The sequence below is a fragment of the Doryrhamphus excisus genome, chromosome 7 (assembly GCF_030265055.1).
Source record: "Doryrhamphus excisus isolate RoL2022-K1 chromosome 7, RoL_Dexc_1.0, whole genome shotgun sequence".
NCBI lineage: Eukaryota > Metazoa > Chordata > Actinopteri > Syngnathiformes > Syngnathidae > Doryrhamphus > Doryrhamphus excisus.
In genome coordinates, this window is record NC_080472.1 from 7,510,469 (window position 1) to 7,524,407 (window position 13,939).

The 13,939-nt window shown below is 41.5% G+C and overlaps 2 protein-coding genes and 1 long non-coding RNA gene across 5 annotated transcripts in view; 2 read left to right on the forward strand and 1 right to left on the reverse strand.

Annotated features, from left to right (window-relative positions):
• Window positions 1–400: 400 nt before the first annotated feature.
• Window positions 401–4,043, forward strand: npm1a (nucleophosmin 1a). The gene is made up of 11 exons (XM_058077579.1): window positions 401–621; window positions 1,387–1,466; window positions 1,871–1,990; window positions 2,340–2,433; window positions 2,505–2,623; window positions 2,698–2,720; window positions 2,846–2,873; window positions 2,955–3,035; window positions 3,160–3,270; window positions 3,348–3,422; window positions 3,497–4,043. Exons 1-11 carry the CDS (start codon window positions 573–575, stop codon window positions 3,545–3,547), a joined length of 831 nt encoding a protein of 276 aa, XP_057933562.1. The 5' UTR covers window positions 401–572; the 3' UTR covers window positions 3,548–4,043.
• A 1,118-nt stretch (window positions 4,044–5,161) lies between these two features.
• On the reverse strand, window positions 5,162–8,848 carry LOC131131986 (claudin-7-B-like). 2 transcript variants are annotated; one of them, XM_058077087.1, is made up of 4 exons: window positions 8,457–8,847; window positions 6,140–6,304; window positions 5,983–6,067; window positions 5,162–5,896 (listed from the first exon to the last, which is right to left on the reverse strand). In XM_058077087.1, the coding sequence occupies exons 1-4, from the start codon at window positions 8,677–8,679 to the stop codon at window positions 5,743–5,745; spliced, it is 627 nt and encodes a 208-aa protein (XP_057933070.1). In that variant the 5' UTR covers window positions 8,680–8,847; the 3' UTR covers window positions 5,162–5,742. The 2 variants fall into 2 exon arrangements, with proteins under 2 accessions (XP_057933070.1, XP_057933069.1); XM_058077086.1 differs by having other exon boundaries at window positions 5,983–6,304; window positions 8,457–8,848.
• LOC131131987 (uncharacterized) overlaps window positions 8,263–13,939 on the forward strand; it is a 31,841-nt gene continuing 26,164 nt past the window's right edge. For both annotated transcript variants that reach the window (XR_009130290.1, XR_009130289.1), the window contains exon 1: window positions 8,263–9,644. This is a non-coding gene — a long non-coding RNA (uncharacterized LOC131131987). The remainder of the gene's footprint in view (window positions 9,645–13,939) is intronic.

Below are 13,939 nucleotides of genomic sequence, written 5' to 3' on the forward strand. Positions count from 1 at the left end.
GTGACGTATGAGTTATCCATTCATCTTCAATGGGGAAAAATTCCACTGAAAATATGGAACTGATTTAAATTTATTGTTGACATCAATTATTTATTTTTACGTTTGTAATTACATTTCTCACGATTCAACATGCTGACACTAATTCAATTGTATTCTGTCATTAAAAAGTCGGTGCGCTTACTGTGTTTAAGTGTCGCCATTGTCTTGTAGGGCGATAAAATAATGTAGGTTAAACTAACCAAAATAAATACAGAATTTGAATTTAACTTTATTCAGAATGTTTCACTATGAAACAGACGTTGTTATAGAGCGCTGTAATAGAGCGCTGGCGTGTTTGTCGTGTGCAATACACGTTGTGTAAGACAGATGACGACATTGAGCTAATTGGCTGGCTCCTCGACCTCAAAGAGAAAAGAAGAAGAAGACGGAGAAGAAGAAGAAGAAAAAAGAGGAGGAGCGGAGTTAGCTTCCAGTATTGAAGCGTGCACCTTCTGCGGCAACAACTTCTTTGTTGCTCCACGGCAGTCAAGTTCGAGACTATTTTGCTTTGTTTTTCTTTACTTTACTACAAAATGAACGGTTTAAACGGCGAGCAGATGTCTCCACAGACGTTCCTTTACGGTGAGACTATTTCCTACTAAGTAAGAACGCTACTGGTCAATCTAGGTAAAGTGTTCTCAGAAAATACAACCCTTTTTATAAAATGCGCAACATTGCGTCATGTAGTATTTACCATTGAGTATTTTCTTTGACGGTGTGCACGCGTGTCACTAGCACTGCGCAGCCACACACGTGGTTTGGGCCAAAAAACATGGCGTCCTCCTTTTACGTTGCTATTTATTCGCAAGCGGTAGCTTTGACTTTGGGTTGGCGTTCACTGCCTTTTTCGCTTTCGGGTTACTAGGCGGAAGTCGACTCGATGTTTTCACTTTATGTTCGCTCATGATGACTGGAACTGTTACCACATTGATGTGCTTAGGATCAGTCTTAAGCTAGTCCTCACTCCGTGTAGACGTGAGTTTTTTTCCCCTTAAATCTTTGCTCACTTTCAACCATTTAGTTGTGCCAACAGAATCGTTTTTGCTGATATGTTAAAAGAGGCAGATTTGTTAAAAACGTGGTTATTTCCACATGGTCCGGCCATGTGGAAATAACCACGTTGGTACTACAGCGCCCCTTGTGTACATCCGATTAATTGCATGTGTGGACACGATGACGCACATTCACACATTGGGATAATTGCTTTTTAAAAACGTAATTGTAGATAATGAAACAGTAACGAAATGAAAGTTTAATGCCAAAGTTTTGCCTGGACTCTAGGACTTCAAGGCGGAGGTTCGAGTTGCACTAATAGTGCCGTTCTTTGTTGTCCATTCTCTCCACCAGGTTGTGTGCTTGAAACCGGAAAGGAGGTGCTCTTCAATCCAGAGGACGATGACTTTGAGCATCAGCTGGATCTACGGATGGTAAATGCACGCTTCACATTTGAATCAGTTGGGATGCAGGATAATGGGGAACCTGGGGAGACAGAGCCTTCTCCATCGCTGCCCCCACCCTCTGGAACTCTTTGCCCCATTCACTCCATGCTTGCCCTTACCTTCCCCCCTTCAAAAAACAACTAAAAACCCACCTCTTTAAATCTGTTTTTAATGTCTAACTTTTTATATCTGACTGCTGTGCCCCGCCCCGCTTTTACTCATGTTTTAACTGTGTATTAACCAATGAATGTTGTATTTTGGTGTGTCTTCTACTCTGTTTACTTGCTTTATTCAACTTAATTCTTCTGTAAAGTGTGAGTATTTTGAAAAGCGCTATACAAATAAAATGTATTATTATAATGATCACTGGTGTTTGTCGTGGCCCCCCGCAGGCGTGTGCTGACCCGGCCACAAAAGACGAGTTTCACCTGGTGGAGGTGGAAGGACAAGACTCTGAGGGTCAGAAGGTGACGGCCGCGCTGGTTTCCCTGAAGCCCTCCACTCTACCGAGTGTAAGTGCGGACCCCCGTGAGATGTTTGTTAGTTATGGTTTGTAGGGTGCAGTACCGGCCTGCGACCAATGGAGGTGCTGTTGAGTTATCTGCATGGCTGTGTCTTCCATACTTGACATGATAATGCAGTGCTTCTCAATTATTTTTGAGGGACAGACATAAACCCCCCACCTCCGAGTACTATAAATGTGCACGTGTTGGTAGGTCTGCATTGAAATGAAAGCCTCTGACAACCCTCCACTCTTTGAGAAGCACTGCTATAATGGCTGCAGTATGTTCTGGAACAGTGTTTCATCCTGGCCCTGAGGAGTGTGGATTTAGTGCGGGCGTGTGGTGGTGCTGTTTGCAGGTGTGCCTGGGGGGTTTCACCGTCACGCCGCCGGCATTGTTCCGTCTGAAGGCCGGTTCTGGTCCGATCCACATCAGTGGGCAGCACCTCGTCAGTAAGTGTCTTGTCAGCTTCTGAGGAGGTCGGCATGGTGCCGCCTCTAACGCATTTGAATTGTCGCTAAAGTGATGGAACCCGATACGTTTGACGATGACGACGATGATGATGATGAGGAGGAAGAAGAGGAGGAAGAAGTCAAAGTGCCCAAGAAAAGACCCGCCCTGTCTCCTGTCCTCAAATCTCCGGTGAGTTTTATTTTTATTTTCAAATCATGTCCAATACTTTTATTGTGAAATAAGTCATTCATGTTTTTTTGCAGAAAAAGATGAAGATTGATGCTGAGTGAGTGTCTACATTACCCCCTCCCCCGTTGAAGTACTATGGAGAACATAGTTTGCTGGCATACAGTCTCCTGATTGTGAATAAAAGGACAACCCTGCTAAGATTTGTTTGTTTTTTGTCTTTAGGAATGAAGACGTAGACTCGCCCGTCAAGGTGAGCATTCAGTAGATCCACTTTAGAGGCAGCGGCGACTACGCTTCTCCTGCTAACGCCCGCCCCTGCATCTTTCCACAGGCCAAGAGGATGCCGTCCAAACCACAGAAGTCCGCCCAAAATGGCAAAGGTTCCAAACCCAACACTCCGGCCCCAAAGCAGGTACCCGGCGTTGAATCCGTCCTCTTCTCCGCAAGCGCTACTTCCCAGGCCGATGGACGCATTCAACTTATATTGTAGTAAAACTAAGATGCTGTCATTGATCATTATTACAATTACTTTGCAGGCGAGGACCCCCAAAGGAAAAGGGGAGAAATCACCTAATGCTCCAATGACCCCCAAGGAGCCTTTAACGCTCCCTGAGATCCAAACAAAGATGGCGGAGGCGATGAAGAAGGTGGGTGTATGGGTTGTCGAGTATCAGCACGTCTTGGCACTGAAATGATGATTTTTATTCTTTGTACTGTTTCTCAGGGAGTCAGGATGCCCAATTTGCAGGCCAAGTTTAAGAACTTTGTGAAGAATTCTTTTAAAGTCTCTGATGAGAAGGTAGTGTTGTCGTCATGCTTTATTGATTTGTCTTGGAGAAGCCATCTTGAATCATGCTCCCCTTTTCTCCTCAGGTTGTCGAAGACCTGTGGAAGTGGAGGCAAAGTGTGACCGACCCAAAATAAATATTCAGATTTTTATTAGTTTTTTTTTTTTTTTTACTTCATGCCCCCCTGCCCCCCGCCCCAACCTCCCAGTGTGCCTCATTGAAAATCACATCTGATGTTCTTATTACGAAGGGCTGATCCTGATTTATGCAAGGATTGTCCAACGCACCCTTACATATTTGCATATGTAAATATGTTCCTATGGGAATACATGATGCAAGTGTCCATGGATAACATTCATCATGTACATCAATAATGTCAAACGCCTTTTTGGATGATTTACTGTTGTGGGCAAGTTCCTTTTTTGTTGAGTTATGTCTCAGTGTTGATTCATTAGCAGACAGTGTATTCACCATCCACAGGACCTGTTTTTTTGTGTGTTGTTGCTGCGAAGGGTCTTTGGGGCGTCCATGATGGCTCGATGCAAGTTTACCGCCTGTATGAAGATAGCGGTGTCGTGTTAACTGACCAAGTGAATAAATACTGAATGGCGAGGCCTGTTCAAGTGATGATGCACTTTCTCAAAAGATTTGCTTTTTCAAATGCAAGTTTGTCATTGAAATAACAGGAACTTAACCTGACAAGGATGAGGAAACATTTGCTTCCTCCTAGTTGGATTTGTTATCCAGTGACAAAATGTCTTTTAGATGCTTGGTTGGCTGTCCAGCACCCAAACACAACATTTAAAGAATAACTGATGAAGGAATGAGTAGACGCTAGGTGGCGGTAGAAGCCAAGCTATCAATCATTACCAACGGCGTGCAGGAGTCAAGTGAGGAAGATGGCCGCCAAGCGGTGAAAGTGTGGCCCTTGAAACAAAGTTAAAAACAGCTTCACCAGTTTCAGATTAACTGATAATAGCGAGGCGGCCAGAGTACAGGTCATAACAAGACTGTTCATTGGCTAGACGTCAGTTACCTCATTGTGCCGACAGGGTACAGTAGAGCAACGCTATCTTTTACTGCATACGATGGAAGTGTGGCCCTGAACCCTGAGGAAAAAAAAACAGTTGCCGGAGTGTTTTGAGGGGTGGACACCTGTATTAGTACTACGCATGTGTAATATGCGTCATTTATCCACCTATTCTACGGCAGTAATGGAATAAATGTTTGGCAACATTTTTACCACGCATGTGCAATTACGTCACGTTAGCAAGATGGAAGAAATAGTCGATTTTCTGCCGTCCATGGTACAAATTGATAAATTATAAAACCTCTTTCGATGTGTATTTTTTCGCCACTGAAAAAACAAAGCATTAGCAAGATACGTTTAGTCATATACGTGACAGGATATGGCGTTTACATCTGCGCATCCGCTATGCTTGAAGTTTTTTACATAGATAATGTGAAGTACGGTTATTGACCATTTATGCTCATTGCAAAGCATACGTAGATATGAAGTATGGTTATTGGCCATTTGTGCTCATTTAAAAATCACTACCACGGCACGTGACGTCGTAGAAGCAGAGTATGACAATGTAGAAAGACGGAATTGACTGTCTCGCGCATGTGTAACACTGATCACGTTTCCGGTAGAGTGCGTTTAAATTGCAGGACTCGAGTCGCGAGCTTGCAAGCTAACCAGTTAGCCTCTATTTTATGTATAATTTACTAGTCAAGGGGCAACCACACGGTAGTTTTTCCACTTTAATTATATACAACAAAAACTTAAAATCACAGATAAAAAAACATACATAAAAAGGGAGTGCAGGAGTAAAAGCCATTTAAACAATTTCCCACAACATATGTCCTGTTATGGCTGACAGCAACAACATTGGCATCATCTTAATGAAAGAAATCAGAAATATACATCATCTCACTCTGGCACACAATTAGTTCAGTAGGAATGATTGACATAAATAAAAAGGCAGAAAGACGTGGAAGGAAGGTGATGTTGTTTCTCAGGTGTTAGGAAAGGTTTTGAATGTTGCCAGCCACATCTGTTCTCCATCCAGTGCATTCCTTTTAGCCACTATACGTTCTAAAGCAGCTCTTGTTTCACAGTAACATGGAAACTATTTTTAAAACAGGTTTTGACTTCTGTAAAACTTGAGTGCTTGGCAGGTTAAAGCTGTGACGGGACGTCCTGACAGGGCGGTGTGTGGTTAAAATATGACAGTAACATTTTCATGTTGCCCTAGAGCAACTTCAATCCAAATTTAACAAAGATATGAACAGTTTTAGACTCTGTGTGGGTGGGTGGAAGTGTCCTGTTCAAACGTATTCCTTGGTGCTGCTGGGGGGTCTGGAGATGGGGTATTTTGGTGCAGGTTTGCCTCTGGGGCAAGAAGCTGCCAGCATGCCGCCCCCAATGACAACCAGGAAGGCTCCGGCCCAGGCGATGAAGATGGCGGATCCAAACTCGTACCTTTGCAAAGAAAAAGGTAAGCAATGTTATGTTTGTTGTTATGCTTCTTTCAGTCTTATTGTGTAGCAAATAAGAATTGCACTCACTTGGTATTGACTGGGGTGAAAGGGTCGTAGAAGGCTCGGATGATGTCGTGAGCATACCAAGAGCAGGCGATGATGGAGCACAACGCTGCAGGAAAGCAAGGAATGTTATGTAAAGTGCCGTTAAAGAACACGTCTGCGTTGGCGTGACAGTCCGTACCTCCAATCAGAAGGATGATGCCGCCTGTCATGGCGATGCGAGACTTGCGCGTTTTGTCGTCCCCGCCGCAGTTGGTGCACTTCATCCCCATGCAGGCGGTGCCCAGGCCGGCCAGCGTCACGATGATGCTCACAATCATGAGGGCACGTGTCGCCTGCAAAGCGCCTGGGTGGGGAAAGTACAGCATGAGTCAAATAGGTAACAGCAGCAGCAGTTAATGCAGGATTAATCCACAACTATTTTGGCATTTTGTTCATTGTTTTATTTACAAATGTAAACATCCTGTGACTTCAGCCTCTCAAATGTGAATATTTGTAATTTCCTTCCTCACCCATGAAATCAGTGCCGTTTTAGGCAAACCAACATATTCCCACACATCAGCTTTGACTTTGGCAAACGGTGATGGATGTTTAGCGTCTTTTCCCACATGTTGCGTACCAAACCACTAACTGTTTGCTTCGTGCTGATTTGGTCTGTCAAGGACAGGGCTGTCAACTGGATTCCAGTGAGGGCCACTTTGTGGAAAATGAAAGGACGCACCTTTGCTACTTTGTAAAGCAAGCCTTGGAGATATGCTAAGCTATTTCCCCTCAGCTTGGTCATACAGGTGGAAAAGCCTATGATTCATATCAACTTCACTCCTTTTGCCCATTGTTTCCGTTTTTTCAATTTTCCAAATATTTCAACATTAATCTGACTCTTCAGCGATTTTCATTTCAGATTTTAACTTTATTTCCACATTAGAGCATTTTCCGTAACCTAATATTCCAAGCACTGCCATTTTCCAAAATTACATTTTCTTCCGTATTCTGATATTTTTCCCAAAAACTGACAATAGAATTTTTTTTTATCAATATTTGGACATTATTCTCGTAAAATTACCAATACTGTTTTTATATATTCCAACTATTTCAACTTTCTTCTAGTAATTATGACTTTATTCCCATCATATTTTGATTTCATTCTCATAACATACCTTTTCCCGCAATCCAATTTTGCAAAAATTACAACATTGTTTTTTTTGTTTCTCATTAGGATTTATTTCTTTAAAATTCCAACTTCACTTGCTGAAATATTATTCTCAAAAGTATGACTTTCTGGTTGTATTCCACTTTTTTCCTATTAATATTTTGACTTTATTTTAAAAATTACTGCAGATGTTTTTTTGTTAAATTATATTTTTCAGAATGTGCCCCTAGGCCGCACTTTGGACACCCCTGGTCTAGGACACAGTCAAACAACAATCTTGAGATTAATCGACTAACAAAATAATCGCGTGTTGCAGCTTTGGTTGACGTATGACAGAGTGACTTTGGTCCCTTGTGTCTCAGTGGCGCTCCCATAAACCGCCTAGAAAGCCCAGAAAGGAGGTGGGGGGTGATGCGGGTGAGTGCAGTATGTGCAACTCAAACAGGTCTGACCAGGTTTCAGGTTACAGTATCTTGGAGGACACTCCTAATGCAGGTGCTGCTTCCTCGTGGACATTTGAAGTTTGAGACCTCCACCCACAAACAAAGAGCCACTGTGCATCATGTCTAAGTTACTTGCCTGAACGTTGAGCTTTGTGTTGGCATTTTCCAAAGGTCAAACCATTATTGAAGTGGAAGCGGGACTTTACGCGCGTGTTTCTGCAAGGTTGGGTCGGCACATGCAGTTGTAAAGCGTGGCGGACTGGGAAAAAATTCAAAAGTCTAAAAAGATGCGCACGGGTGTGACGGTTGGTGGCGTATAGGATTTGTGGACTTACCAACGCATACTGTAAAAGGAAATCCAGCTACCAACTGACCCATTTAGCCACCCGTTCCCCCAAAAAACGACAGACACAAGTCATAAAAGATAAGCGTAAACTCAAAGGCACCTTGCCCTACATCAGCACAACCACTTCCTTGAACAGACCACCATAAAAGTACTTCATTGTGCATGGAGCTGTTGATAAAGATATAATGAAGGATCCTCCGAAACCTGCTTTAAATACAATGTTTTTCCCCCTTTCCTTGCACAGAGTACAAGTAACCGCATTCCGGTTGGGAGTCAATAACTGACTAAACCGGTTAGCTCCAGCAATGGGGGTGCAGGTGAGGGTTGTCAATACCTGGAACGGTATAACGGTGGATTAGGGATTCCCCAGGACTATTACAGGCGTGGTTCATTTGCTTGCATTTGTTCCTCATACACTTTGCTTCCCTTTTTTAGTCAAATTGGGGTCATTTGGTTATAAAGCCCGTTTCATAATTCAAGAAAAAAAACAAAGTGTGGCTGAATAGGAGCTTATAAAGCTGAAATATGGCTATTTAGCGGCATAATTAGCAGTACTTACTGTTGAGCTGGAGGATGGAGTCGTAGACTTTACACTGGATCTGGCCGGTGCTCTGGAAGGCACAGGACATCCACAGGCCTTCATACATGGCCACCGCCGTGATAATGTTGTCCCCGACGTAGGCCGACATCTTCCACTGCGGCAGAATGGTGCCCACTATCAAGCCAATTAGGCCCAGAAGTGACAGGACGAAGCCCAACATCTGTAAACCCGAGTTGGCCATTTTCTCTTGTTCGTCGACGATGACCTGATTTCAAAAAGGAACGTCCACCTGCTCAAAATATCCCCAACGCCTCTAAATCAAACGTCTTTAATTTGACTTCCTCTCTTGAGTTAAAAAGAAAGTTTTAAAAAGAATTCCAACTGTTGTCCGTAAGGAGAAAATAATACTTTCTTTAATGGCGGTACTTGTGTCTGTAATGGCTGCCGATGTCCCCTCGCGCACCTGTTGCTCTGCCGCACCTTGAATCGGGAGGGGACAGCGAGAGCGAGCATTTTAGGCGGTTTCCGTCGCAGGTGGGCGGGGACGCGCACGCAGTTTCGACGCATACGTCGCCGAAAGGCGCGCCTTCAGTTTCATGACGTCGGCACTTCCGGAAAACTGCCTGTTGATGTGTCACGCGCGACCCGATAAAAACCGATAGTAGATTGTTAGTTTGGTGGGGAGGACAAATGTCATAAATACCTTTCAGTTGAGGAGTAACATAGTCTTTGTTTTTGCATTAATTCACAAATCGACCTATAATTATCGCTCGTTCAACCGTGTCGTTTACTACACTCTCGAGTAGTAATTGTAATCATTTTTGAAGGTGAATTTGTAACAGTAGTGGAGGGTTTTAGCTGTCAGTTATTTGTCAAGCAACCCACACCTGTGTTATCTAATCACTCAGTACACATATGTATGATGTATGCTGTAATTGGACAATATAGTGCTATTGTAACGAGCACTCAAGTGTTGACATACGTATACCCTACATTGATACTGGAGACTTTGCCCACTGGCGCTGTGAGTCACACTCGCACAGGCGTGTCGTGTCTTTTTCTGCTTCTTGACCAAGACAACTACTCACCCGAAGAGAAACTGCTACTAAAACTGTTTACTACTCGACAAGGAGTGTCTGTGCTTGGCGGTCTGTCTAGGTCCTCCTGCTTCCGGTTTCCAGGACTCGTGCACGCAATGCAATGCAGGTACTGTAGTTTCATTCCTTGACTGTTATGAATGAGTTGAATGGCGGGAAAGGCCTTGCAATTATGATTTAACCTTGTCAGCTGACACATATGACAAATGTTAACTCATTGGCTTAATGAATTATCGTAGAAGCAGAGGCTACTTCAGGCTCCTGACTGCAGTTCAATGACCCCATCTAGTGGCCGTGACCAGGTTGTCATGCCCTTCTGTCCCCATTTTTTTCAGTTTTTTTCTAAATATTTCAACGGTCTTTTGAAATAGCCAGAGTAAATTTCCTTCCCGTAATATTTTGACTTTATTCCCATAATATTATAACCTTTTCCCCAACTTCCCCCCATTAGTTTTATGACTTAAAAAATATATTTCAAAAATTATTTTTTTTTAAACTTTTTTTATTTGGATTTTTTTTCTTGTAAATTTAAAGCTGTTTTTTTTGCAAATTTTCTTCTCATAATTTCCATAATATTTTGATTTAATTCTTACTCATAAAATTATGACTCATGTCTTTGACCATAAAAGTACATATGGAATCATGTTTTGTTGTGTATGGTTTACATACGTGTAAACCAGGGGTGTCCAAAGTGCGGTTCTAAGTTCATGAAAAGGAAATTTGCTTCGATTATTAAAGAAGAAAGTTGAAATATTTGTAAAATAAAAAAAAAAACAACAGCAAAAATTGTGAAAAAAGAGTAAAGAGGGAAGTTGATATTAATAATTTTTTCACCTATATCACATAGTTGAGATGCTGTTTTTTTTTACAAATATATATACTGTAATTTCTTAGCATATCTACTGTACATGGGTGGCTTTACAAAACATCCATGTGGCAACGTTCTTCATTTTTCACCCCTAGCTTAGAACACACACACACGCATAATAAAGGTTGGGAATGTCCGTGACCTTGGTAGGGTGCTGAAATGGCTGAGGGTTTTCCCCAAAAGTCTAAAGCTGATTTGCTAATGTGAGCGCTACATTTGGCCTAATGTTTGGCCGTGCTGGTATTTTGCGTGAGGACATAAGACTGTTTTGCTTGATGTGCTTTTACTGGGAATGATATTAAAAAAAGCTTTTAACCCAGACTGAGGTGGCATCTGAAAGGGAAGTGTCAGTGTCGGTACAGAGCACGCCATAATCTAGCAGATCGCATGCTGCTCGGCTTGATGGCGATTACGATTTGTGAGTTAATTAGCCTAATCTGCGCTACATGAGCTGTCGTCCATTTAGCGGGCTAATCATTCTGACATTGTTACATCTAATTGGCTGCTGGGCTGTGAACTAGCTGTAATTGCAGCTATTCATGCGTTGGACATGTTTGGTTAATTCTGACTCTTTATATAGACTCCAGTTGATCATACCTGTGAATATTTTTCACTCCTGTGGCTGGAATCAGTGGAGAAGTCAGAAGAGATACACGTCTCACTTTGGATTCTCATAGCAACTGCAGTATGGTGCGTTCAAGGACCGCCAAATGGTTTCATGTAGAACTGCATCAATTAACCCAATTGGCCATGATCCAATTAATCAACCACTATTTAGGTGTTTGATTGTTTTTCGTAGAAAGAGAAAAAACAGACAAAATGAAAATAAAGTAGTGTGTCATTGTAGTAGCACAGACTTGAAAAGGGAATAAAAATATGCATTTTTTTTCTTGTTTTAGTTGTAATATTATGACTAGAAAAATGAAGGTAGGATGAAAGTGAAAATGTACTGAAATGATTAATAAGAAAGTTGAAATATTGGGAAAAAAAACAACAGCAAAAACTGAGAAATGCAGCCTGAATTTTATAGGAATAAGGTCAAAATATGAAGAGAAATTTTTTTTAATTTTCTAAGAATAAACATGTAAGATTAGGATGAAAAATCATGTCATTTTATTTTTATTTAGACTTTTTTTGTTTTTTGTAATATGAGAAACAAAGCAAGTGTTTTTTTGAAAAGTCAGGTTAGGTAAAAAGTGAAAATATGGGAAGAAAGTCAGAATATTACAAAGGAAATTTACCAAGAAGTGTAAAATATTTGGAAAATAGAAAAAACAGCCAAAACATTGTTCTTCTTTCCTTCTTTCACAGCAGCCTTTCTGGCGCAGTTTTTGGAAGGCATGAGCAGGATATGAAATATGATGCCCTCCACAGTCACTGTCCCGTGCAGGGTCACGGAGGTGGGGTCACAGGCAGGGTCACGCCGGACAGGGCGCCAGTCAATCAGAGAGCTGACAAGCGCCAACATGATGTTCTTGAGGGGAAGCGATGTGCTGGGTGTGCTGTACCGCACCAATACGCAATCAGAAGAAATGAAAGAATAATAACACAATACAAAATCAGTGCTTGATTTGGGCTCATATTTATGAAAAAACATTTTCTGCTTGATGCTTGCCCCATTATATTTCATATTATATTTCAAATTTCTCCTCTTTTTTTGCCCTCATCCTAGTTGGTAGGTTTTTAGTGTCCCCTTGTGGTAGATTGCCTACATTACAATCAAGCACGGCACACAAGTGATGTGCGAGTAAAATTCCATATGGTATCAGCGATACCGATACATTGTGCAGATGTGTGTAAAAAGTAGTGTATTTCTTAACACAGCATAAAGAATACAGATATTTAATTATTGTATTCATTGAATAAGTTATCGATAAAAATAAATTAGTCATTTAAGAATTGTATTTGTTTATTTTTCAACCCTGAAGTATATCAAAGTAGCAGGATGGTTAAGCTTCGCTCCAACAACTCAGAGCACCGTTAAAATGTTAAAATCCAAAAGTGATTTAGTCACGACTAAATTAGTCATTGATTAATTGGATAATCGATTAATCGTAGATTAATTGGTGCAGCTCTGGTCTGCAATCTTTCCATTTGAACTTGAGCTTCATTCTCTTTGTTGACTTCCCATGAATATATTATGAATAATACTAGTCCAGGGTGGAACCCGCCTCTCGCCCAAAGACAGGTGCGATAGGCTCCAGCACCCCCATCTTGAGGATAAGCAGTAGGAAATGAATGAATGAATAATAATAGTAATACATTTTATTTGTATATATTGACACCAGGGCTCTACATTAAAAACCAAAATGACTTGCCCATGGGGAATCCTTAAGGTGAGAACTACTTGCCCGAACTTGCCCCATGTAAAATGAAAAGACCGCCATAATGATATCATCTAATTTTTGTGGCATCACATGATAAATATCATTTCTTGTGGTAGTTTTCCTACATAGATCATGACGTTGCATGGAAATCTGGATTGTCAAGAGACTTCTAGGCACTTTGCCTTGATAAATAAAAGTACATTCATGATTGAATAAACATTGTGCTTAAAAAAAAAATGTGGAGATGTATGTTAACATGGCATGCCATACTACCTTACACATGGTAGTCGTAGTAAGCAGTGATATTTATAAGTTGTGCACCACAATGAAACATTATTGAATAGACACATTTGTGTACTAGTAAAGTGTTTTGAATCCGGAAAAAAAAAGCTCAATGGTCAAACAATAATTTGTGAAGCAAAGGTGAGAAAAATACACAGAGAAATGGAAGCGCTAGATTTTGTAGCTTGTGCAAAATCAGCACTCGGTATCGGATCTAATCGGTGGTGTTTCATTGTGACCAATTAAAATTGTCACAACAATGTGATTCACTCACCTGTGCCATCATTTGATTTGCTGCCGCTAATAAAATACTTGTTTAGGAGGCACTGTTTCATCACTTTTTGCTGTTTTCCTTCACAAGGTGTTGAAGAATTAGACCATGTTGGCAGGGACGCCATGATAGATGTTTTCCTAGTCAAACCATCGCTGATTGGTTGATCGCAAACAAGAACGGGTGTGGGTAAAACGCAGACTGTGGACTCCGGTCTAAATAAACAATTCTGATTGGTCCATTTCAAGATTTGCAAGGATTGGTTTGCAAATTACCACCGGAATTACGCAGTCCGTGTTTTTTTTACCAACACCCAACAAGAACCGCTTAAAAAAACAACTCTTGGCAGTATGGAATGCCAAAGTACACTTGCCCAACGGGAATATCACTGATTGGATTTACTTGCCCCAATTTTGTTTTGACTTGCCCCGGGCCATCGGTACATCGTTATTGTCAAGCCCTGATTGACACATTCTACACCAATGGTCATGGCAGACGCCTAATATTCAGCAGGGGTTTACACGTGGTCTCAACCTGGGACCCCCAGGTTCCTCCTGAAGGGGGAGGTTTTATTACAAATTTCCCCACTGAGGGACGAATAAAGGCATATCTTAATCTTATTAGCTTAATCATATTTGTGTGGATGTTAATTTCTT